Source organism: Bombina bombina, chromosome 5, assembly GCF_027579735.1.
Source record: "Bombina bombina isolate aBomBom1 chromosome 5, aBomBom1.pri, whole genome shotgun sequence".
Classification (NCBI taxonomy): Eukaryota; Metazoa; Chordata; class Amphibia; order Anura; family Bombinatoridae; genus Bombina; species Bombina bombina.
The window spans coordinates 218095883-218121120 of record NC_069503.1 but is presented as its reverse complement, the minus strand read 5'-3'; the positions used below and the strand labels follow the sequence as shown (position 1 = coordinate 218121120).

Here is a 25238-nt window from a genome sequence, read left to right as displayed (position 1 = left end):
ATAGATGTAACTCCAAATAGTGATTCCTCTTTAAATGTGAGGATGTTTCAAATATATTAGATAGTTCACAAGCAGTAAACAGTTCTAACACAAATGAGTGTTATATAGCCTAGAGAATACCTTGATAAATATACCAGAAATAGATTTACCAGTAAGTATAGGAGGCACTGTGAAGGTAATCTAATGAACACAATAATAGTTGAAAGTTCTTAAAGGGCCCATACATTTTTGTAAACTAGACCCACTAATAAGGTGTACTACTGTAGTAGATTTTTCAGTATTTACGAGATGTGAGTAAAGGATCATACATATACACAGTCTGTATACAAGGTTAAGTATCGTTGGGGCAACTAAGGAAATAAGCAAACGGCTTACTCTGGAAACTATTTTACTCACGGTTGTCCGGTGTGAGAGAGAGCGTGGCCAGTGCTGTGCTGGTAGGTAAATACTTAACTGGATGGTTAGGAGTAACAACGAGTTTTACTGTGAGCTCTGGTTAAGTGAAAGGTGTTACAGCTTGTGCCTGGTCTGGCTGCGATGAGGAGGAGGGAGTCTGATGGCGTCAGAGCAGCTGCGAGTAGTACAACTCACGGAGACAAGATTCCTGTAGAGTTTTAAACAAAATTACTTTAGGTCAGTAAATGCTTCAGAGCTGGAGACAAAGGGTATTTGCAACACTTCAATAATCCAGCGTTGAAGCATAGTAGGCGGAGCTCATTTATACTAGTTAGCATCATTGTTAAGGTGGATCTGGGAAATGAAAGAGAATAGCTTGTTAAGGTGGAATGAACATGACACCTACAGAAATATCTGGGAATCCATTTGCCCAAGTTATTCCAATGCTGGCGACTAATCTGCGCTCATTATCAATAGTGGCATGGTAAGAGCAACCATCAACATATACCCAAAGTAATGTTTCACAATGGTCCTCATTATATATTTTATATGGGGAAAGCAATTGTTCCTCCAGGAAATCATTTCTTATAACTCTTCCCCATGATCCTTAGCAGTACAGTCATGGAGCTCAGCAAGCCCCTGTGCGACTGGATTCTTTTCGTTTTGCTTATAGTGAATTTCTAAAGGCCAGCCTTGTAAGGAAAGAGTCCAAGCTGTTATGCGGCTATTAGACAAATTTCCATCACTTTTTCTCTCACTTTGCAGATATAGCAAAGGCTGGTGGGCCGTTTCTACAATAATTTTCTCGCCCTGTATAGAGCTCCATAAATTTTGTAGAGCCCATACAGTAGATAAGAGGGCTTTTTTGCAATCGCTAAATTTTATTTCTACTGGGGATAGAGTTTTGCTCGCCTAAGCAATGACTTTGCTTAAATTATCATGCTTTTGGTATAAAACAGCACTCATGCTTATATCTGTGTAACCTGTCCCTAAGAAGAAAGGTTTACCCCCCTTCAGGGTACGCTAAGCAAGGTGCTTTAGTGAGTTTTCTCTTCAGCTCCTTGATGGCTGTCTCTTAAGTCTCACTCCAGTGCCATTTCACATCCTTCTTTAGAAGAAGTAGCAGTGGTTTAGCTAATTCTGCATAATTATTAATAAATTTGCAAGGATAATTTGTCATTACCAGGAATGATCTCAATTCCTTTAAGTTAGTTGGGTTCTTAGAATTTATTATAGCTTCCACCTTTTTCTTCTGAGGATTCAACCCTTCAGAAGTAACTTCATGTCCTAAGAAGTTTACACGAGAGCGACACCATTGAGCTTTTTGTAGGGATAATTTGACACCTGCCCTTTTAAGTTGGCTGAGGACCTGTTTAAGTTCTGTGATGTGTTTTTCAAAGTCTGTTCTTTTGATTAGAACATCATCAACATAAGATAAGGTCCCCCTTTCCAGTGCATCAGACATAGCCTTATGCATGAATGTCCTGAATTTATGTATCCAAACAGGAGTCTTTGGAATGCATACTGGACCTTTTGGAACGAGAATGCAAGCTTATACGGGTCCTCCTCATATACCTTTATGGTCCAATATCCCTGCACAATCAATGGCAGTGAATATTTTGGATCCCTGCATCTGCGCTAGGCACTGGTCAATATATGGCACAGGCCAGCCAGACATGTACACTCATTTGTTTAGCTGTCTTAAGTCAGCACACAAATGCCATTGTCCATTGGGCTTAAGAACACCTAGAATAGGATTGTTATAAGAGCTATGCACCTGTCAGATAATACCCCTTTCTTCCAAGTTTCTTATGATTTTTGCAAGAGATTCATATGAGGCTAACGGAAGTCTGTATTGTTTAACAAAGACAGGTGGTACATTGGGATCTGTTTGGATTCTTGCAATGTGCAAATCTGTAGTTCCACAGTCATAAGAATCCCTAGCGAAAATATCCTTGTACTCCATCAGGAGTTCTCGTAGCTGTCAGCGTTTATCATCACTGGAACAGCCATTAGCTAAGGAGATTTGCTCTTCGACTATTTGCTGAAATCCTGGAAAGTTTTCAGACTGTCCTTTCTCATAGGCTTCTTCCAATCTAGATGTGAGATCCCCTTGATTATAATTTACATTGCCCCCATGACTCTGGGTATTGGGGTATTCTTGATCTTTGATCGACTGATCAAATACTAGAGAGGCTTCTTCAATTTTAGAGATGCCTTCCTCTGAGCTAAAGGAATAAATAGACTGCATTGTAAATAGTCCCTCTGGCATAGATGCAAAGGATTGTTCTTAAGTTAAGTACCCTTCAGGTATTAGCCCGATTACATTATTCTAGAATCCAAAAGTGTAATAACTTGATTCCAGCGCATATCCTATGGTAGTTCCCTTGGATAAGGTTATATCCTGTGGGGTCATGTTATGCACAATGACATGTATTGGAATAGTTCCAATATTTACCATAGGAGTATGGGTCATTGTTATACCCATATTTTGCATTCTATGGGAGAGGCAAATTAGTGTTTCAGAAGTTTTTAATTTCTGACCTCTCTTTACCTGTAAGGATAAGAGGAATTTATCAGCCCCAGCAGGGATTACAACATCGTCAGACACCTGCATATTCACAGCATATAAACATATAAACACTTAGCTGTGATGTTATAGCTTTCACACTTGTCATCCAGGTCATGGACCAAGAGATCTTGGGGAGAAAGGTATTTAATCACTTTAGGTTCAGCGATCTGCGCTAATAAACTTTCGCTTATATAGCTAGCTTACCTTTTTAAGTTCAATTTAGCATATTTGGTTTTACCAAGGTCATGCACTTAGATAGATAGATCATCCTTAACTCTCTCAATTCCTGCGAGGTATTGAGTGTGGCCTCCCCCTTTAGGGATTTTATGATCCCCTTGTGGAGAGATATGGTTAATACATCGCTGTCTAAGGAAATATTTGCTATCTTTCCAGGCGAAATTTTAAAACTATTACCATCAGAGCCACTTAGAGTCTGATCATTTATTTGTAGGATAGTGATTTCAGGTATAGAGTCATTCCTGAAATGAGTCTCCACAGCATCATCTGGTTTCTCTTCACCACGTGACAGTTATGTTGGGTGCGAGATATACCGGACCGCTCATAATTAATAGATCTTTTTATTTGTAAACCAAATGACATTATTTATGCAATCAATTATGGTGCTTAATCGCTTGAGGAGATCACTACCAATTATTAAAGGGACACTGTACCCAAAAATTTTCTTTCGTGATTCAGATTGAGCATGACATTTTAAGCAACTTTCTAATTTACTCCTATTATCAATTTTTCTTCGTTCTCTTGCTATCATTATTTGAAAAAGAAAGCATCTAAGCTTTTTTTGGTTTCAGTACTCTGGACAACACTTTTTTATTGGTGGATGAATTTATCCACCAATCAGCAAGGACAACCCAGGTTGTTCACCAAAAATGGGCCGGCATTTAAACTTACATTCTTGCATTTCAAATAAAGATACTAAGAGAATGAAGACAATTTGATAATAGGAGTAAATTAGAAAGTTGCTTAAAATGTCATGCTCAATCTGAATCATGAAAGAAAAATTTTGGGTACAGTGTCCCTTTAAACAATCAGTTGGCAGATCCACTATAATGACAGGGTGTCTTATTACCATGTTTTCCAGCCTTAGTTTTAAGAGTCACCCCCAACTCCTATTAGTGAACAATCAAATTCTTTGATTTTAGGTTTGTGGGGTGTTAGCTCATTTAACGGTGTGTAGTACCTGTGGGATAAAATAGTTGCCTGAGATCCAGTATAAATTAATCAAATGATAGGGTTGAAGACTGAATCCTGGAGCTCAGCTAATACATAATATCTCCCTGCAGTTTCTACCATTTCACACATAACATTGGCATGATTACACATCTGTGGGCTTCGCCACGAGTTACCTGAATCCGCCATGTTACCTGATGCAGAAGAAACTTCATTCTTACCAGTCCATCCCTCTGTAATAGGGCTGGCCGGGTTCCTGTGCACTGCATCTGTGGAAATAAGTTTAAGAGAATTTTGCAAAGGAAGAAATTTGTTAGAGCTTCCAGGCTGAGGTTGCTCGTCATCACAGCTAAATCGTTTGTTTCCGGTCTGTAGAGAGAGAACATGATTAGTATCATCATTATTGACATTTATCATTTCATTTGGTATATCTCTCCCCTCTCTTTCGTGTAATACTGCAGTATTTATGACTGTGCCTGTGGCCCACTGCTGGCCACTGGCTGTACCCCTAGAAAATGATTAGAGTTCTGAGCCATCAAAGCTTGACTCATATTAGTAAATAGCAAACATAATTCACTAACTTGCGTACTGAGTTGACCCACTTGAATGGACAAGCTATCTTTACCCATGGACCGATTTTTTGATGTCCCAGGGTATTGATTCCTGGATCGTTGGGATCCTTCAGAATCATAGCTATTGTTCCTATTTGACGTGGTTGTCTTTGGGGTTCAACTTGTTCAGCGTTAATATTTTGGGGGGCACTATTTACTTGGGGTATCTGGTTATCCTGAGAGTATTTTTGCCACTTTTGGTATTTACTTTTACGGGAATACCGATAACCTTGTGGGTTTTTGGAAAATTTAGGGACTGCATCCTTTAAGAAAGTAATTATTTTATGAGTGTCATATACCTTATTAGGCGTATCTTGGGCTTTCCTAGGGACCTTATTTTTGGGGCTGGAGTGCCCCCTATCTGCCCTATATTTACTATGGGGAGACCCCCTATGTACATTAGTACTATGTGGGCTATTTGGGTAGCTAGCTCCGCCCTCTAACTCACTACTAGAGATGCCCTCCCCCTCCTCATCTGAGGTATAGAAGTTCCCTGAATTTATAACATGAGGTGACTGTCTATTTGGGAAATGTATCTCTGACCCAATAGGGGTCCTTTGTTTAAATTCTTCCCTAAATTTCTGCAGTTCATTTCTGATGTATTCCTTAAGGGAGTTAGAATTATCTGTATTATCCTCATTGCTAATAGAGGGGTTTTCAAAACGGCATTCAGCCGAGAAACGCGTTGCTAAGCAACACTTTTATATGTTTTAATAAAGTGTGTATGTTATTTTAAGTCTTGCTCTGGACCCTTTATTATCTCCGGTATTGTTGGAGTGAAACACCTGGTTGGACTCTCAGCCGAGTGCTGGATTTCTATAGCACTGATGGCGTTCCTGAGAGGTGACGAGTATCAGGATTGGAGCCTCATTCTGGATACCATCTGCTTCAGCCACTGTGAGTTAGCCGAACGGCTCTGAAGTTTCGGCCTGCACGATATTGCACTGCTTGTGCAACTTTACTTGTGAGTACATGGTATATATTGTGTATTCATAATTTGCATCTGTTTGGAATTTGCTGCACCAAGAGTGCCTCTCGTTTTTTGTCTTCTAGGACTGCATTTTTTTCCTGCCACTTTTGGAGAGAGCTGCTGTACGTCGTGGGATCTGGTCTATGGTTCATATGGACTTTTATACCTATATTTATATTCACTCTTCTGATTTGGGACTTTGATAGGCATATTAAATATATACAATTTTATGTTATCTAGGTTTTTATATTATTATTAACCATATAATATTTCACAGTTTATCTCGTTTGGTCTTTATCTATGCCCCAATACTAACAGGCTTGAGAATCGACTATATATATATACGCTCATATTTTCGATTTTATTGGCGCACCTCCTATAGGCCTAGATTTGGAGTTTGGCGTTAGCCGTGAAAACCAGCGTTAGAGGCTCCTAACGCTGGTTTTAGGCTACCGCCGGTATTTGGAGTCACTCAAAATAGGGTCTAACGCTCACTTTTCAGCCGCGACTTTTCCATACCGCAGATCCCCTTACGTAAACTGCGTATCCTATCTTTTCAATGGGATCTTTCTAACTCCGGTATTTAGAGTTGTGTCTGAAGTGAGCGTTAGACATCTAACGACGAAACTCCAGCCGCAGGAAAAAAGTCAGTAGTTAAGAGCTTTCTGGGCTAACGCCGGTTTATAAAGCTCTTAACTACTGTGCTCTAAAGTACACTAACACCCATAAACTACCTATGTACCCCTAAACCGAGGTCCCCCCACATCGCCGCAACTCGATTAAATTTTTTTAACCCCTAATCTGCCGACCGCCACCTACGTTATACTTATGTACCCCTAATCTGCTGCCCCTAACACCGCCGACCCCTGTATTATATTTATTAACCCCTAACCTGCCCCCCACAACGTCGCCTCCACCTACCTACACTTATTAACCCCTAATCTGCCGACCGCAAAGCGCCGCCACCTACGTTATCCTTATGTACCCCTAATCTGCTGCCCCTAACACCGCCGACCCCTATATTATATTTATTAACCCCTAATCTGCCCCCCACAACGTCGCCTCCACCTGCCTACACTTATTAACCCCTAATCTGCCGACCGGAGCTCACCGCTATTCTAATAAATGTATTAACCCCTAAAGCTAAGTCTAACCCTAACACTAACACCCCCCCTAAATTAAATATAATTTACATCTAACGAAATTAATTAACTCTTATTAAATAAATTATTCCTATTTAAAGATAAATACTTACCTGTAAAATAAATCCTAATATAGCTACAATATAAATTATAATTATATTATAGCTATTTTAGGATTTATATTTATTTTACAGGTAACTTTGTATTTATTTTAACCAGGTACAATAGCTATTAAATAGTTAATAACTATTTAATAGCTACCTAGTTAAAATAATTACAAAATTACCTGTAAAATAAATCCTAACTCCGATTGGCTGATAGGATTCTATATATATTCTGATCGGAACAGCCAATAGAATGCAAGCTCAATCTGATTGGCTGATTGGATCAGCCAATCGGATTGAACTTGATTCTGATTGGCTGATTCCATCAGCCAATCAGAGTATTCCTACCTTAATTCCGATTGGCTGATAGAATCCTATCAGCCAATCGGAATTCGAGGGACGCCATCTTGGATGACGTCCCTTAAAGGAACCGTCATTCGGCTAGTAGGCGTCGGGAGAAGAGGATGTTCCGCGTCGGAGGACTGCAAGATGGATCCGGAAGAAAGAAGATTGAAGATGCCGTTGATAGAAGACTTCATCCGGATCATGGATCTCTTCAGCTCCCGCTTGGATGAAGACTTCATCCGGATCATGGACCTCTTCAGCTCCCGCTTGGATGAAGACTTCAGCCGGATCATGGACCTCTTCAGCCCCCCGCTTGGGCTTGGATCAGGACATCGGAGGAGCTCTTCAGGACGGATCTGTGAACCTGGTATGATGAAGATAAGGTAGGAAGATCTTCAGGGGCTTAGTGTTAGGTTTATTTAAGGGGGGTTTGGGTTAGATTAGGGGTATGTGGGTGGTGGGTTGTAATGTTGGGGGGGGGGGTATTGTATTATTTTTTTACAGGCAAAAGAGCTGAATTCTTTGGGGCATGCCCCGCAAAGGGCCCTGTTCAGGGCTGGTAAGGTAAAAGAGCTTTGAACTTTAGTAATATAGAATAGGGTAGGGCATTTTTTTATTTTGGGTGGCTTTGTTATTTTATTAGGGGGCTTAGAGTAGGTGTAATTAGTTTAAAATTGTTGTAATATTTTTCTTATGTTTGTAAATATTTTTTTATTTTTTGTAACTTAGTTCTTTTTTATTTTTTGTACTTTAGCTAGTTTATTTAATTGTATTTATTTGTAGGAATTGTATTTAATTAATTTATTGATAGTGTAGTGTTAGGTTAATTGTAGGTAATTGTAGGTAGTTTATTTAATTCATTTATTGATAGTGTAGTGTTAGGTTTAATTGTAACTTAGGTTAGGATTTATTTTACAGGTAATTTTGTAATTATTTTAACTATTTTAGCTATTAAATAGTTCTTAACTATTTAATAGCTATTGTACCTGGTTAAAATAAATACAAAGTTACCTGTAAAATAAATATAAATCCTAAAATAGCTATAATATAATTATAATTTATATTGTAGCTATATTAGGATTTATTTTACAGGTAAGTATTTATCTTTAAATAGGAATAATTTATTTAATAAGAGTTAATTCATTTCGTTAGATGTAAATTATATTTAACTTAGGGGGGTGTTAGTGTTAGGGTTAGACTTAGCTTTAGGGGTTAATACATTTATTAGAATAGCGGTGAGCTCCAGTCGGCAGATTAGGGGTTAATAATTGAAGTTAGGTGTCGGCGATGTTAGGGAGGGCAGATTAGGGGTTAATACTATTTATTATAGGGTTAGTGAGGCGGATTAGGGGTTAATAACTTTATTATAGTAGCGCTCAGGTCCGGTCGGCAGATTAGGGGTTAATAAGTGTAGGCAGGTGGAGGCGACGTTGTGGGGGGCAGATTAGGGGTTAATAAATATAATATAGGGGTCGGCGATGTTAGGGCAGCAGATTAGGGGTACATAGGGATAATGTAAGTAGCGGCGGTTTACGGAGCGGCAGATTAGGGGTTAATAATATGCAGGGGTCAGCGATAGCGGGGGCGGCAGATTAGGGGTTAATAAGTGTAAGGTTAGGGGTGTTTAGACTCGGGGTACATGTTAGGGTGTTAGGTGCAGACGTAGGAAGTGTTTCCGCATAGCAAACAATGGGGCTGCGTTAGGAGCTGAACGCGGCTTTTTTGCAGGTGTTAGGTTTTTTTTCAGCTCAAACAGCCCCATTGTTTCCTATGGGAGAATCGTGCACGAGCACGTTTTTGAGGCTGGCCGCTTGCGTAAGCAACTCTGGTATCGAGAGTTGAAGCTGCGTTAAAAATGCTCTACGCTCCTTTTTTGGAGCCTAATGCAGCCTTTATGTGGACTCTCAATACCAGAGTTATTTTTATGGTGCGGCCAGAAAAAAGCCGGCGTTAGTTTTTTGGGTCGTTACCGACAAAACTCCAAATCTAGCCGATATAGACCCTGATAGTGCAGCTATTTAGGTTTCTAGTGGTTTTAGTTTTCAAAATTGTATTAGCGTTTTAATTTAACTAAATACTAAGCCAATATAATAATGTCTGTTACTAGAAGTGAATCAATTAATTAAGGTCCCTAGGAAAGCCCAAGATACGCCTAATAAGGTATATGACACTCATAAATAATAAAAATAATTACTTTCTTAAAGGATGCAATACCTATTTAATAACTTCCTAGTTAAAATAAGTACAAATTTACCTGTAAAATAAATCCTGTAAAATAAATCCGAACCTAAATTACAATTACACTTAACACTACACTATCATTAAATTAATTAAATAAATTACCTACAATTAACTACAATTAAATACAATTAAATTAAATAAACTAAAGTACAAAAAAAAACAAACACTAAATTACAGAAAATAAAAAAAGAATTACATTTTTTTTAAACTAATTACACCTAATCTAATCATCCTAATAAAATAAAAAAGCCGCCCAAAATAATAAAATTCCCTACCCTATACTAAATTACAAATAGCCCTTAAAAGGGCCTTTTGCGGGGCATTGCCCCAAAGTAATCAGCTCTTTTACCTGTAAAAAAAAATACAATACCCCCCCAACATTAAAACCCACCACCCACACACCCAACTCTACTCTAAAACCCACCCAATCCCCCCTTAAAAAAAACTAACACTACCCCCTTGAAGATCACCCTATCTTGAGCCGTCTTTACCCAGCCGGGCACAAGTGGACCTCCAGAGGGGCAGAAGTCTTCATCCGATCCGGCCAGAAGAGGACATCCAGACCGGCAGAAGGCTTCATCCAGGCGGCATCTTCTATCTTCTTCCATCCGGAGTGGAGTGGGTCCATCTTGAAGACATCCGACACGGAGCATCCTCTTCCATCCGACGGCGACTGAAGAATGAAGGTTCCTTTAAGTGACGTCATCCAAGATGGCGTCCCTTCAATTCCGATTGGCTGATAGAATCTTATCAGCCAATCGGAATTAAGGTAGGAAAAATCCTATTGGCTGATGCAATCAGCCAATAGGATTGAAGTTCAATCCTATTGGCTGATCCAATCAGCCAATAGGATTGAGCTTACATTCTATTGGCTGAATGGAACAGCCAATAGAATGCAAGATCAATCCTATTGGCTGATTGCATCAGCCAATAGGATTTTTCCTACCTTAATTCCGATTGGTGAGAAAAAAAGCTGTACGGGGCTAACGAGCAAAATTTAGCTCCACATCTCACTGTAATACCAGCGCTGCTTACCGACAAAAACTCGTAATCTAGCCGGATGTTTTTTAAATCCCTCCATTTATGTTATTACTCGTGGACTTCATTGCTTGGGTATTAGTTCCCAGGAGTATGAAAGAAAACATAAATTAATTATCAGGTAAGAATACATTATTTTGTGGTACTGAGAGTCCATGATACCCCACCATTTGTTTTTTGGGCTTAGTATTTTCTTTAGCACATCTTTTTTCCCTGCTTCTTTTATAGCTCTTATTAATTTTTCTTACATCACTATGCTTGACTATATGTTAGACTGAGGTATGTGTGAGGTGGTACGGGTTTTATAGGGCTCCTGGGGTTTTGGAATCTTTGCCTCCTCCAGGTGGATATAAAGAGTAAGTCCCCGGACTAATGGATCATGGACTCTCATCACAATGAAAGATCAGGTAAACATAAATTATGTTTTTTTTCCAATAAGGTGACGTTTTCACCTCTTAGCCAATAGCCATACATGCCCTTTGGCATTATGCAGCAGTTTTGCAAGAATGCTTTAAACGATGTTATACATTATGCAAACACTGCTGCAATCTAGTGTTCAAAAGCATTCTTGCAAAAGTGCTGCCAAATAGTTCTCCAAAAATGCTATCATTCAGGATTACCTTGAAAACGAATTAAGCTCCCTTCTCTTGCATGACTAATTGTGTGAGAGAAGGGCCTGTCAATCATCACAAATAAATGTGTTTGGGGTTATTTCTATCAGCAAACTATGTGAGAGCCTGCCCCCAAGGGCTCAAAAACAGCATACATAGGGGGCATGAATAAGAGTAAATATAACTTTCAATGATATTGTACCATATACAATTCATTCTGGTTTAACATAGCAAAAGTGCTCAAAAGTGTTTAACAACATTTTACACTTTGTAATAATTTTGTTTACCCCTTAGTGAATATTGTTACAGAATTATTTTAACTCCCTATATACTATATAAATTGTAACTAGGACAGAATCACTAAATACATTTACATATATAATAATTGGTTAGCCCTTTATCTACTTACTAGTACTAAAGCCCGTGTACACGGGCCATTTTTTTCAGAACAGCTGTCCCACCCCTTGCTCTCTCCCTCCTTTCTTTTGCTCTCTCTTCCCCCCTCTCTTTTGATTTCTTTCCCCCCCTCTCTTTTGCTTTCTCTCCCCCCTCTCCTTTGTTCTCTCTCTCCCCTCTCCTTTGTTCTCTCTCTCCCCTCTTTTGCTCTCTCTCTCCCCTCTTTTGCTCTCTCTCTCCCCTCTTTGGCTCTCTCCATCCTTTCTTTTGCTCTCTCTCCCCCCTCTTTGGCTCTCCCCCCCCCCCTCTTTGGCTCTCTCCCCTCTTTTGCTCTCTCTCCTCTTTGGCTCTCTCTCTCCCCTCTTTGGCTCCCCCCCCCCTTTGGCTCTCTCTCCCCCCTCTTTGGCTCTCTCTCCCCCCTGTTTGGCTCTCTCTCCCCCCTCTTTGGCTCTCTCTCCTCCCTCTTTGGCTCTCCCCTCCCCTTTGGCTCCCCCCTCCCCTTTGGCTCCCCCCCCTCTTTGGCTCTCCCCCCCCCCTCTTTTGCTCTCCCCTCCCCTCTTTGGCTCTCTCCCCCCTCTTTTGTTCTCTCCCCCCTCTTTGGCGCTCTCCCCCCCTCTTTGGCTCTCTCCCCCCCTCTTTGGCTCTCCCCCCCCCTCTTTGGCTCTCCCCCCCCCCTCTTTGGCTCTGCCCCCCCCCTCTTTGGCTCTCTCTCCCCCCTCTTTGTCTCTCTCCCCTCTTTTGCTCTCCTCTTTGGCTCTCTTTCCTCTTTGGCTCTCTCTCTCCCCCCTCTTTGGCTCTCCCCCCCCCTTCTCTTTGGCTCTCCCCCCCTTCTCTTTGGCTCTCTTCCCCCCCTTCTCTTTGGCTCTCTCTCCCCCCCCTTCTCTTTGGCTCTCTCTCCCCCCCCTTCTCTTTGGCTCTCTGCCCCCCCCCTTCTCTTTGGCTCTCTGCCCCCCCCTTCTCTTTGGCTCTCTGCCCCCCTTTTCTTTGGCTCTCTGCCCCCCATTCTCTTTGGCTCTCTGCCCCCCCCTTCTCTTTGGCTCTCTGCCCCCCCCCTTCTCTTTGGCTCTCTGCCCCCCCCCTTCTCTTTGGCTCTCTGCCCCCCCCCTTCTCTTTGGCTCTCTGCCCCCCCCTTCTCTTTGGCTCTCTGCCCCCCCCCCCTTCTCTTTGGCTCTCTGCCCCCCCCTTCTCTTTGGCTCCCTGCCCCCCCCGCCTTCTCTTTGGCTCTCTGCCCCCCCCGCCTTCTCTTTGGCTCTCTGCCCCCCCCCTTCTCTTTGGCTCTCTGCCCCCCCCCCTTCTCTTTGGCTCTCTGCCCCCCCCTTCTCTTTGGCTCTCTGCCCCCCCCTTCTCTTTGGCTCTCTGCCCCCCCCTTCTCTTTGGCTCTCTGCCCCCCCCTTCTCTTTGGCTCTCTGCCCCCCCCTTCTCTTTGGCTTTCTGCCCCCCCTTCTCTTTGGCTTTCTGCCCCCCCCTTCTCTTTGGCTCTCTGCCCCCCCCCCTTCTCTTTGGCTCTCTGCCCCCCCCTTCTCTTTGGCTCTCTGCCCCACCCCCTTCTCTTTGGCTCTCTGCCCCCCCCCCCTCTCTTTGGCTCTCTGCCCCCCCCCCCTTCTCTTTGGCTCTCTGCCCCCCCTTCTCTTTGGCTCTCTGCCCCCCCCCCTTCTCTTTGGCTCTCTGCCCCCCCCTTCTCTTTGGCTCTCTGCCCCCCCCTTCTCTTTGGCTCTCTGCCCCCCCCCCCCTTCTCTTTGGCTCTCTGCCCCCCCTTCTCTTTGGCTCTCTGCCCCCCCCTTCTCTTTGGCTCTCTGCCCCCCCCTTCTCTTTGGCTCTCTGCCCCCCCTTCTCTTTGGCTCTCTGCCCCCCCCCCCTTCTCTTTGGCTCTCTGCCCCCCCTTCTCTTTGGCTCTCTGCCCCCCCCTTCTCTTTGGCTCTCTGCCCCCCCCTCCTGCTCCCTCTCTGGCTCTGTCTTCGCGGGACCCCGCCCGGCCACGCCTCATCGCGGCAACACCCGCCCGGCCACGCCCCTCGCGACGCCCGGCCACGCCCCTCGCGACGCCCGGCCACGCCCCTCGCGACGCCCGGCCACGCCCCTCGCGACGCTCCCGTCGGCCACAAACAGCTGTGAGGTCTGGGGAGCGCGTTGCCGCTTCTCACGCAGCAGACCTCACAGCTGTTGAGTAGCTCGCGCTCCCTATCTCACAGCTGCTTGTATGCTGTGTACCTCGCGCTCCCTGTCAGCTGTCAGCTATGCCGAGGTGCGCGAGAATAGAATCTAAGGCCAAGTGTTTGTCTCTACTGCGCATGACGGCTTCAGACAAACACTTGTCTTTTATAATATAGGATACATGGAAATCTATATGTGTGCATAAAATACACATAAATATATTTCAATGGTAGTTATTTTGTCTCACTCTCTTTAATGATTAGTTATCTGGCTTCATATGGTAAGGGAGCACGATCAGTGTTATGAAATTTGCTTTATTCTCTTGCTATCCTATGTTGAAGGAGCAGCAATGCACTACTAGGAGCTAGCTGAACACATCTGGTAAGCCAATGACAAGAGGCATATATGTGCAGCCACCAATCATCAGCTACCTCCTAGTAGAGTCTTGCTGCTGCAAAGCCTACCTAGGTATGCTTTTCAACAACGAACAAACTAAATTAGATAATAAAATAAAATTAGAAGGTCACTTAAAATTGCATTCTCTGTCCATTCTGAGGTTTGGGGTGCCTATGAATGTGGAAAAAGGGGTGTGTTTGGCTCTTTTCAGAGCTGGATTTCTGCTTGTGAATAAAGCAACACACTAAGTATTATCTGTGCAAATCCAGAACTCAGTGTGTTGCTCTTTCACAAGCAGAAATCTGTCTCTGAAAAGAGCCGAACACTGCGAGCAGCCACCACCTTCTGTGTTTGGGGGCTTCAGAAACCTCTGAATGCACAGGCCTGCATGTAAGTTTAATTTTATCTTTGCTGTCCCTTTAAATCTAATTGTAAACTAAAATACAGTATATTTTTGTAATGTGTGCACTTTCTACTAATGCTCACTTATCGGTAACTTACTACTAATCAATGAGCATTAGAAGGAAGTATCTATCGACTAAGCATTATCAGGAAGTAGCTGTCAGCCAATGGGTATTGGCAGAAAGTGCCTACCAATGAGTATCAGTAGGAAATAGGCCTTTAAAATTTTCACTGTAATATACATCAAACCACTATAGGAATCATAAAGCAGTAAACTAAATATACTTTTCAGATGAACTTTTTTTGATGAAGTTATCACTTTAAACAAAAACTAAAACTTACAGAAATGTGTTTTTTTTAACCCATCCTCCCTGCAGATTAAAATAGGAACATTATTTTCCTTTTAATATGGCTTTTGTTCATCTAAAAAAAAAAATCAATTGAAAGGTATTTGATTTTCCAAGAACTTCATAGCTATGATAAAAAAAGATTTATGTGGAAAGGGTGGAATTTGACTTATCAGCCTGACAGAAGATTGAATACCTTTTTAATGAGTAGGTGTTGATCTGCTGTTTGTGTGTGCTAGAGTGTAAAAATCTGTTACTAATATATGAATTCAGTTCTCTAGAATATTGCTTGACAAATCCGACTAGCCAGAATGCCCTTGCTCTTAAAGGAACATAATAATGTGATAATAAAATACTCTAATACCATAGAACATTAATTTTTTGCAAACGTTTGCTGGAAACTGTGTTTAAATCAACATTAAACTCATGTAACGTTCATGGTTCAGATAGAGCATGCCATTTCAAGAGACTTTTCAATATATTTCTATTTTAAAATTTACTTTGCTCTCTTGCTATCGGTTGTTGAAATTAATACCTAGGTAGGCTCAGGAGCAGTAATATACTAATGGGAGCTAGTTGGTGATTGGTGACTGCACACATGCCTCTTGTCATTGACTCACCTGATGAATTTTGCTAGGCCCCAGTAGCACTCCACCCATTTTGTGTTCCAGTCATGGGCCTTTCCTCTACTAGTACTTCAGTCCTTTCAAAAATCTACAATTAAATTGACATTAAACACTTTGAGATGGTAATATAAAATGATAAATTGTATATGTAAAAAAACAACTCTACAGTATACTTTCATTATTTATTGTGTCCCCTTTTCCTGTGATTCCATTATGAAATTGTGAGCATTTCAGTTCCTGTTAGAAAAGAGCAGAACTTTACACTTATTTTGTCAATATTTAAACAGCTATTGAAACTTTAAAAAATACATCTACATGTTAGTCTCAGACTAATCGTTTCTTTAAATGCATCATATCTAGCATTTATTTCGTGTTTAATGTCCCTTTAAAGTAACGCTCTACGCTTGTTCACAGGTTAAACTTTATTTTCTGTTTCACTGTGTGCAGATACCCAGCTTGTTTTCATGTTTCCTTAGATACTTCTATGAGATCATCTGTTGTATAAGTGTCAGACTTGTTTGTGTTTAATGCTACCATTTTTTCGAACAAAGCTTGTATAATAAAAAGTAGCACACTGCACAATGTACATGATGGTTTGAGTTAGGTACATGTTTATCATGTGCACAGCTGTCTGTTTATCAAGTTTTTCACATGCACAGCTTGTTGATCCTCTCTGGAGGGGAAGAGTTAGGCTTTCTGAGTGCAAGTTTCACTATTCCCTGATGTATTCTTGATCAACTTGCTGCATTTGTAGTGCATAGCTGAGACATTGCGCTTTCAGCAGAGCCATACTGAGAATGTACGAGCAGTGGTGCACATGGACTGTAAATGCATTGAGGTAAAGGCCTTTGGTGGGGGGGGGGAGATGGGAGGGAGTTAAATTATAATTTTTTACTATTTTCTGGACCTTTGACCACCTGAAAGGGGACTTAACACAGTTTGCCTTTCCCAAGCTGGTCATAAGCAAGACAGCGTTGGTGATTGGCAGCTAGGTGCATATGCTGCTTCTGATTGGCTCAACATTGTGCCTGCTAAGTGCAATATTATTTGTGTGTTTAACCTTTCAAAGCTCTATTGGAGAACTGTGACAAGTACCACGTGTGTCTGTTTTTTTTTTTATTTTAAAAACAAACAAAAAAAACAACAACCTAATAACTGTAATAAATTACAAAGTGGCATCTTTTAGATGTAACAATTTAAAAAATAAAAACTTGAATGCTCTGTTAATTATTATGTTTTAGCTCCTACATGGATGCACATTTCACCTTATGTTCATCTCTTAAAGGGATAGAAAGGACAGAAATGAAATGTGCATGGGTGCATTTCAATTTGAAATAGAAGCATGTTTGCAATATACTTCTTATAATTAAAGTTATAACTGTTTTTCATGCAGCATGCGCACATATCCTTTGAGGGCACGTGCACCAGTATTAAAACACCACACCTTCTCAGAGGGTTAGCAGTGGCTTTTATGGCACAAATTACATATTTAAAAGAAATATTTACAATCACCAGCTTTCTGAGCATGCATGGTGATTGAATACTGTGCACGGGCCCTCACAGGATATGTGCGTATGGCAGAGACAAACAGTAATAACTTGTATTAGAAGCATTTTTGCTAATGGTAGTATATTGCAAACATTCTTCTGTTTTACATTGAAATGCACCCATGCACATTTCATTTTTGACCTTTCTACTGTGCAGCTGGTATAACAAATCATTGCAAACGTATTAAATAGTAAAAGCAGAGCTGCGAAGTCATGGTAGAAGATAGTGTGACACCACGTGAAATCTCTTCTCCAGATCACACAATGGATAAGCGATCATTAGCTATAAGGTTCAAAGGTCACAGTTTGAAGTTCTCTTTCTGTGTGCTCAGCAGCAGCCCTCAGATCAGCATCCTTTCATTAATTAGGCAGTGCCAGTGAAGGCTGGGGGTTTGGTGTTCACCATATTTGTCAACCTATGACCAAAGGACCACAGTGCTCTATGTTTTTGTATCGGGATAATGTGCACACATCAAACAATCACTGTGCAGTGGGTCAGATTTGAGAATTCTATAGAGTGCACTCTAGCTTCTCTGAGGGCAGTGGAAGAACTACAATTTTCAAATTTCATGATTTAGTTAGATCGTGCAGTTTTTCATTTTCTTTATTTATTAAACTGACTTTGTTCGCTTGGTATCATTTGCTGAAAAGCATACTTAGGTAGGCTCAAGAGCAGCAATACACTACTTTGAGCTAGGTGCTAATTGGTGGCTGCACATATATACCTCTTGTCATTATCTCACCAGATGTGTTCATCTTGTTCCCACTTATAAGCAATACTAGAATAAGTAAATTCTTTAACACAAAATTTGCACTTGTATATCCCTTCATTTTCCTTTAAAACATTATTTGAAATATCTGTACACAAACAAGTGTTGCACTTAATATCTATGTTCAGAGGATAAAATAATTTATCAGGATTGATTCATTTCTGTTGTATATTAACTGTCTTTTGTTTCTCTTCTGTGTTATTTAGCATCCCCCAGGACAGCTCAGACGAAAGTACAGCTCCTGTTCAACTATTTTCCTAGATGACAGCACAGTCAGCCAACCCAACCTCAAGTATACAATAAAATGGTGGGCCTATCTGCAATCTACTCATTGTAAAGTTATGGCTGTTTAAAAAATGTAATGTCATATAGTAAACATACTTAAGTATTTTGTTCTCTTTTAAAATTGTTTTGTAGCTTAGGTGAAAAAAAGGCATAAAGTAAATTTAAGAGATGTTAAACACCTGCATGTTTTTTTGCTAATGAGGGCAAATGCTGCTCGTTAGTAGTAAATGTGTTAGATTTCCAAACTCCCTTAATTTTTTGTCTCATAAACTTGGGACACTAGAGTATCGATTGTGCCCAGGGTCTGCCCATCTCTAGTCTAGTGTGTGTATGAAGAATAACCAGACATGCCCATGACTGTTTATGTGACACGCACACAAAGTACACTTGCGCATAACACCCTAGCGCTTGGAACGACAGAGATGTTATGCGTGACTTTGGCACCTCCTTTTGTGCATGTGATCTGGGCATCTGATGTGCACCAGTTTACTTCTGTACACTCACAGCCATCAAAAACATGCAAATTGATTAAAAGAAAAATATATACAAATGAGCTAAAAACATCACTGCCAACACTAGTAAGGTAAGGTAAATGCTTGTTAGTGATCACCATGTATCCAGTTTATATGTGCATTAATGTACATTACTTCCAAATTTATTGTACACAAGCTTGTGGTTCATTCTTTGTCTTTCTTGGTAATGGGAGGACCTAACACATCCAATCAGAGACTGTATTGCCGAAGCTGATCTGCCATATTCACTGCCTGCTCTTTATGTCTGAAACTGATCTGCTATATACACTGCCTGCTCTTTATGTCTGAAACTGATCTGCTATATGCACTGCCTGCTCTTTATATCTGAAGCTGATCTGCTATATGCACTGCCTGCTCTTTATGTCTGAAGCTGATCTGCTATATGCATTGCCTGCTCTTTATGTCTGAAACTGATCTGCTATATGCACTGCCTGCTCTTTATGTCTGAAGCTGTCTGCTATATGCACTGCCTGCTCTTTATGTCTGAAGCTGATCTGCTATATGCACTGCCTGCTCTTTATGTCTGAAACTGATCTGCTATATACACTGCCTGCTCTTTATGTCTGAAGCTGATCTGCTATATGCACTGCCTGCTCTTTATGTCTGAAGCTGATCTGCTATATGCACTGCCTGCTCTTTATGTCTGAAGCTGATCTGCCATATTCACTGCCTGCTCTTTCTTCTGTTATGTGTGATCAGTCCACGGGTCATCATTACTTCTGGGATATAACTCCTCCCCAACAGGAAATGCAAGAGGATTCACCCAGCAGAGCTGCATATAGCTCCTCCCCTCTACGTCAGTCCCAGTCATTCTCTTGCACCCAACAACTAGATAGGATGTGTGAGAGGACTATGGTGATTATACTTAGTTTTTATGACTTCAATCAAAAGTTTGTTATTTTATAATAGCACCGGAGCGTGTTATTACTTCTCTGGCAGACTTTGAGGAAGAATCTACCAGAGTTTTTACTATGATTTTAACCGGAGTAGTTAAGATCATATTGCTGTTCTCGGCCATCTGAGGGAGGTAAAAGCTTCAGATCAGGGGACAGGGGCAGATGAATCTGCATTGAGGTATGTAGCAGTTTTTATTTTCTGAATGGAATCGATGAGAAAATCCTGCTATACCGTTATAATGACATGTATGTATACACTTCAGTATTCTGGGAATGGTACTTCACCGGAACTACTCTGTTAAAGGTCACTAATCTTTTTAATAAGTATTATATCATGTTAAACGTTTTTGCTGGAATGTAGAATCGTTTACATTGCTGAGGTACTGAGTAAATAAATGTTTGGGCTTTATTTTCCACTTGGCAGTAGTTTGTTTTGAATTGTGACAGTTTCGTTTCTCTTCACTGCTGTGTGTGAGAGGGAGGGGCCGTTTTTGGCGCTCTTTACTACGCATCAACAATTTCCAGTCAGCTATTATTATTTTTCCTGCATGATCCGGTTCATCTCTGACAGATCTCAGGGGTCTTCAAACTTCTTGAAGGGAGGTACATTCTCTCAGCAGAGCTGTGAGAATTTTTTATATTGACTGTGGATAAAGACGTTACTCAATAATTTTTATGTCAAATTTAGTTATGTTATCTTACTAATGGGAACAAAACCTTTGCTAAAAGTTGTGTTGTTTTAAAGTTGATGCTATAACTGTTTCTCAGTTCATTATCTCAACTGTCATTTAATCGTTTAAGTACCTCTTTGAGGCACAGTACGTTTTTGCTAAAAAAGATTATAACCAGGTTGCAAGTTATTGCTAGTGTGTTAAACATGTCTGACTCAGAGGAAGATATCTGTGTCATTTGTTCCAATGCCAAGGTGGAGCCCAATAGAAATTTATGTACTAACTGTATTGATGCTACTTTAAATAAAAGTCAATCTGTACAATGTGAACAAATTTCACCAATCTGCGAGGGGAGAGTTATGCCGACTAACTCGCCTCACGCGGCAGTACCTGCATCTCCCGCCCGGGAGGTGCGTGATATTATGGCGCCTAGTACATCTGGGCGGCCATTACAGATAACATTACAAGATATGGCTACTGTTATGACTGAAGTTTTGTCTAAATTACCAGAACTAAGAGGCAAGCGTGATCACTCTGGGGTGAGAACAGAGTGCGCTGACAATACTAGGGCCATGTCTGATACTGCGTCACAGCTTGCAGAGCATGAGGACGGAGAGCTTCATTCTGTGGGTGACGGTTCTGATCCAAACAGATTGGATTCAGATATTTCAAATTTTAAATTTAAATTGGAGAACCTCCGTGTATTACTAGGGGAGGTCTTAGCAGCTCTCAATGATTGTAACACCGTTGCAATACCAGAGAAACTATGTAGGTTGGATAAATACTTTGCGGTACCCGGCGAGTACTGACGTTTTTCCTATACCTAAGAGATTAACTGAAATTGTTACTAAGGAGTGGGATAGACCCGGTGTGCCGTTCTCACCCCCTCCAATATTTAGAAAGATGTTTCCAATAGACGCCACCACTCGGGACTTATGGCAAACGGTCCCTAAGGTGGAGGGAGCAGTTTCTACTCTAGCTAAGCGTACCACTATCCCGGTGGAGGATAGCTGTGCCTTTTCAGATCCAATGGATAAAAAATTAGAGGGTTACCTTAAGAAAATGTTTGTTCAACAAGGTTTTATTTTGCAACCCCTTGCATGTATCGCGCCGATTACGGCTGCGGCAGCATTTTGGATTGAGTCTCTGGAAGAGAACCTTAGTTCATCTACGCTAGACGACATTATGGACAGGCTTAGAGTCCTTAAACTAGCTAATTCATTCATTTCGGAGGCCGTAGTACATTTAACCAAACTTACGGCTAAGAACTCAGGATTCGCCATACAGGCACGTAGGGCACTGTGGCTAAAATCCTGGTCAGCTGATGTTACTTCTAAGTCCAAATTACTTAATATACCTTTCAAGGGGCAGTCCTTATTTGGGCCCGGTTTGAAAGAAATTATCGCTGACATTACAGGAGGTAAGGGCCACGCCCTACCTCAAGACAAAGCCAAAGCTAAGGCTAGACAGTCTAATTTTCGTCCCTTTCGGAATTTCAAAACAGGAGCAGCATCAACCTCCACTGCACCAAAACAGGAAGGAGCTGTTGCTCGTTACAGGCAAGGCTGGAAGCCCAACCAGTCCTGGAACAAGGGCAAACAGGCCAGGAAACCTGCTGCTGCCCCAAAGACAGCATGAACCGAGAGCCCCCGATCCGGGACCGGATCTAGTGGGGGGCAGACTTTCTCTCTTCGCCCAGGCCTGGGCAAGAGATGTTCAGGATCCCTGGGCGCTAGAGATCATATCTCAGGGATACCTTCTAGACTTCAAATTATCTCCCCCAAGAGGGAGATTTCATCTGTCAAGATTGTCAACAAACCAGATAAAGAAAGAAGCGTTTCTACGCTGTGTACAAGATCTGTTATTAATGGGAGTGATCCATCCGGTTCCGCGGTCGGAACAAGGACAAGGGTTCTACTCAAACCTGTTTGTGGTTCCCAAAAAAGAGGGAACTTTCAGACCAATCTTAGATTTAAAGATTCTAAACAAATTCCTAAGAGTTCCATCGTTCAAAATGGAAACTATTCGGACAATCTTGCCCATGATCCAAAAGGGTCAGTACATGACCACAGTGGATTTAAAAGATGCTTACCTTCACATACCGATCCACAAAGATCATCACCGGTATCTACGGTTTGCCTTCCTAGACAGGCACTACCAGTTTGTAGCTCTTCCATTCGGATTGGCTACGGCCCCAAGAATCTTCACAAAGATTCTAGGTGCCCTCCTGGCGGTACTAAGACCGCGAGGGATTTCGGTAGCTCCGTACCTAGACGACATTCTAATACAAGCTTCAAGCTTTCAAACTGCCAAGTTTCATACAGAGTTAGTTCTGGCATTTCTAAGGTCGCATGGATGGAAAGTGAACGAAAAGAAGAGTTCTCTTTTTCCTCTCACAAGAGTTCCATTCTTGGGGACTCTTATAGATTCTGTAGAAATGAAGATTTACCTGACAGAGGACAGGTTAACAAAGCTTCAAGATGCATGCCGTGTCCTTCATTCCATTCAACACCCGTCAGTAGCTCAATGCATGGAGGTGATCGGCTTAATGGTAGCGGCAATGGACATAGTACCTTTTGCACGCCTACACCTCAGACCGCTGCAATTATGCATGCTAAGTCAGTGGAATGGGGATTACTCAGATTTGTCCCCTACTCTGAATCTGAATCAAGAGACCAGAAATTCTCTTCTATGGTGGCTTCATCGGCCACACCTGTCCAGGGGGATGCCATTCAGCAGGCCAGACTGGACAATTGTAACAACAGACGCCAGCCTACTAGGTTGGGGCGCTGTCTGGAATTCTCTGAAGGCTCAGGGATTATGGAATCAGGAGGAGAGTCTCCTTCCAATAAACATTCTGGAATTGAGAGCAGTTCTCAATGCCCTTCTGGCTTGGCCCCAATTAACAACTCGGGGGTTCATCAGGTTTCAGTCGGACAATATCACGACTGTAGCTTACATCAACCATCAGGGAGGGACAAAAAGCTCCCTAGCAATGATGGAAGTATCAAAGATAATTCGATGGGCAGAGTCTCACTCTTGCCACCTGTCAGCAATCCACATCCCGGGAGTGGAGAACTGGGAGGCGGATTTCTTGAGTCGCCAGACTTTTCATCCGGGGGAGTGGGAACTTCATCCGGAGGTCTTTGCCCAAATACTTCGACGTTGGGGCAAACCACAGATAGATCTCATGGCGTCTCGCCAGAACGCCAAGCTTCCTCACTACGGGTCCAGATCCAGGGATCCGGGAGCGGTTCTGATAGATGCTTTGACAGCACCTTGGAACTTCGGGATGGCTTATGTGTTTCCACCCTTCCCGCTGCTTCCTCGATTGATTGCCAAAATCAAACAGGAGAGAGCATCAGTGATTCTAATAGCACCTGCATGGCCACGCAGGACTTGGTATGCAGATCTAGTGGACATGTCATCCTGTCCGCCTTGGTCTCTACCTCTAAGACAGGACCTTCTGATACAGGGTCCGTTCAAACATCAAAATCTAACTTCTCTGAAGCTGACTGCTTGGAAATTGAACGCTTGATTTTATCAAAACGTGGTTTTTCTGAGTCGGTTATTGATACCCTGATACAGGCTAGGAAGCCTGTTACCAGAAAGATTTACCATAAAATATGGCGTAAATACCTATACTGGTGTGAATCCAAACGTTACTCCTGGAGTAAGGTTAGGATCTCTAGGATCTTGTCCTTTCTACAAGAAGGCTTAGAAAAGGGTTTATCGGCTAGTTCATTAAAGGGACAGATTTCAGCTCTGTCCATCCTGTTACACAGGCGTCTGTCAGAAAATCCAGACGTCCAGGCCTTTTGTCAGGCTTTAGCTAGGATCAAGCCTGTGTTTAAAGCTGTTGCTCCACCATGGAGTTTAAACTTAGTTCTTAACGTTTTACAGGGTGTTCCGTTTGAACCCCTTCATTCCATTGATATAAAATTGTTATCTTGGAAAGTTCTGTTTTTAATGGCTATTTCCTCGGCTCGAAGAGTCTCTGAGTTATCAGCATTACATTGTGATTCTCCTTATCTGATTTTTCACTCAGACAAGGTAGTTCTGCGTACTAAACCTGGGTTCTTACCTAAGGTAGTTACTAACAGGAATATCAATCAAGAGATTGTTGTTCCATCCTTGTGTCCAAATCCTTCTTCAAAGAAGGAACGTCTTCTACACAATCTGGATGTAGTTCGTGCCCTCAAGTTCTACTTGCAGGCAACTAAAGATTTTCGTCAAACTTCTTCCCTGTTTGTCGTTTATTCTGGACAGAGGAGAGGTCAAAAAGCTTCTGCTACCTCTCTCTCCTTTTGGCTTCGTAGCATAATACGGTTAGCCTATGAGACTGCTGGACAGCAGCCTCCTGAAAGAATTACAGCCCACTCCACTAGAGCTGTGGCTTCCACTTGGGCCTTTAAGAATGAGGCCTCTGTTGAACAGATTTGCAAGGCTGCAACTTGGTCTTCGCTTCATACTTTTTCCAAATTTTACAAATTTGATACTTTTGCTTCTTCGGAGGCTATTTTTGGGAGAAAGGTTCTTCAGGCAGTGGTTCCTTCTGTATAATGAGCCTGCCTATCCCTCCCGTCATCCGTGTACTTTTGCTTTGGTATTGGTATCCCAGAAGTAATGATGACCCGTGGACTGATCACACATAACAGAAGAAAACATAATTTATGCTTACCTGATAAATTCCTTTCTTCTGTTGTGTGATCAGTCCACGGCCCGCCCTGTTTTTAAGGCAGGTAAATATTTTTTAAAATTATACTCCAGTCACCACTTCACCCTTGGTTACTCCTTTCTCGTTGATTCTTGGTCGAATGACTGGGACTGACGTAGAGGGGAGGAGCTATATGCAGCTCTGCTGGGTGAATCCTCTTGCATTTCCTGTTGGGGAGGAGTTATATCCCAGAAGTAATGATGACCCGTGGACTGATCACACAACAGAAGAAAGGAATTTATCAGGTAAGCATAAATTATGTTTTATGTCTGAAGCTGATTTA

The 25238-nt window shown here is 41.9% G+C and overlaps 1 protein-coding gene across 1 annotated transcript in view; it reads left to right on the top strand.

Moving 5' to 3' along the window:
- Positions 1 to 25238, top strand: part of CCNY (cyclin Y) — a 428167-nt gene that overhangs the window by 309930 nt on the left and 92999 nt on the right. Inside the window, exon 4 of the mRNA XM_053713846.1 lies at positions 18060 to 18160. Coding sequence (XP_053569821.1) covers positions 18060 to 18160 — 101 coding nt within the window. The remainder of the gene's footprint in view (positions 1 to 18059; positions 18161 to 25238) is intronic.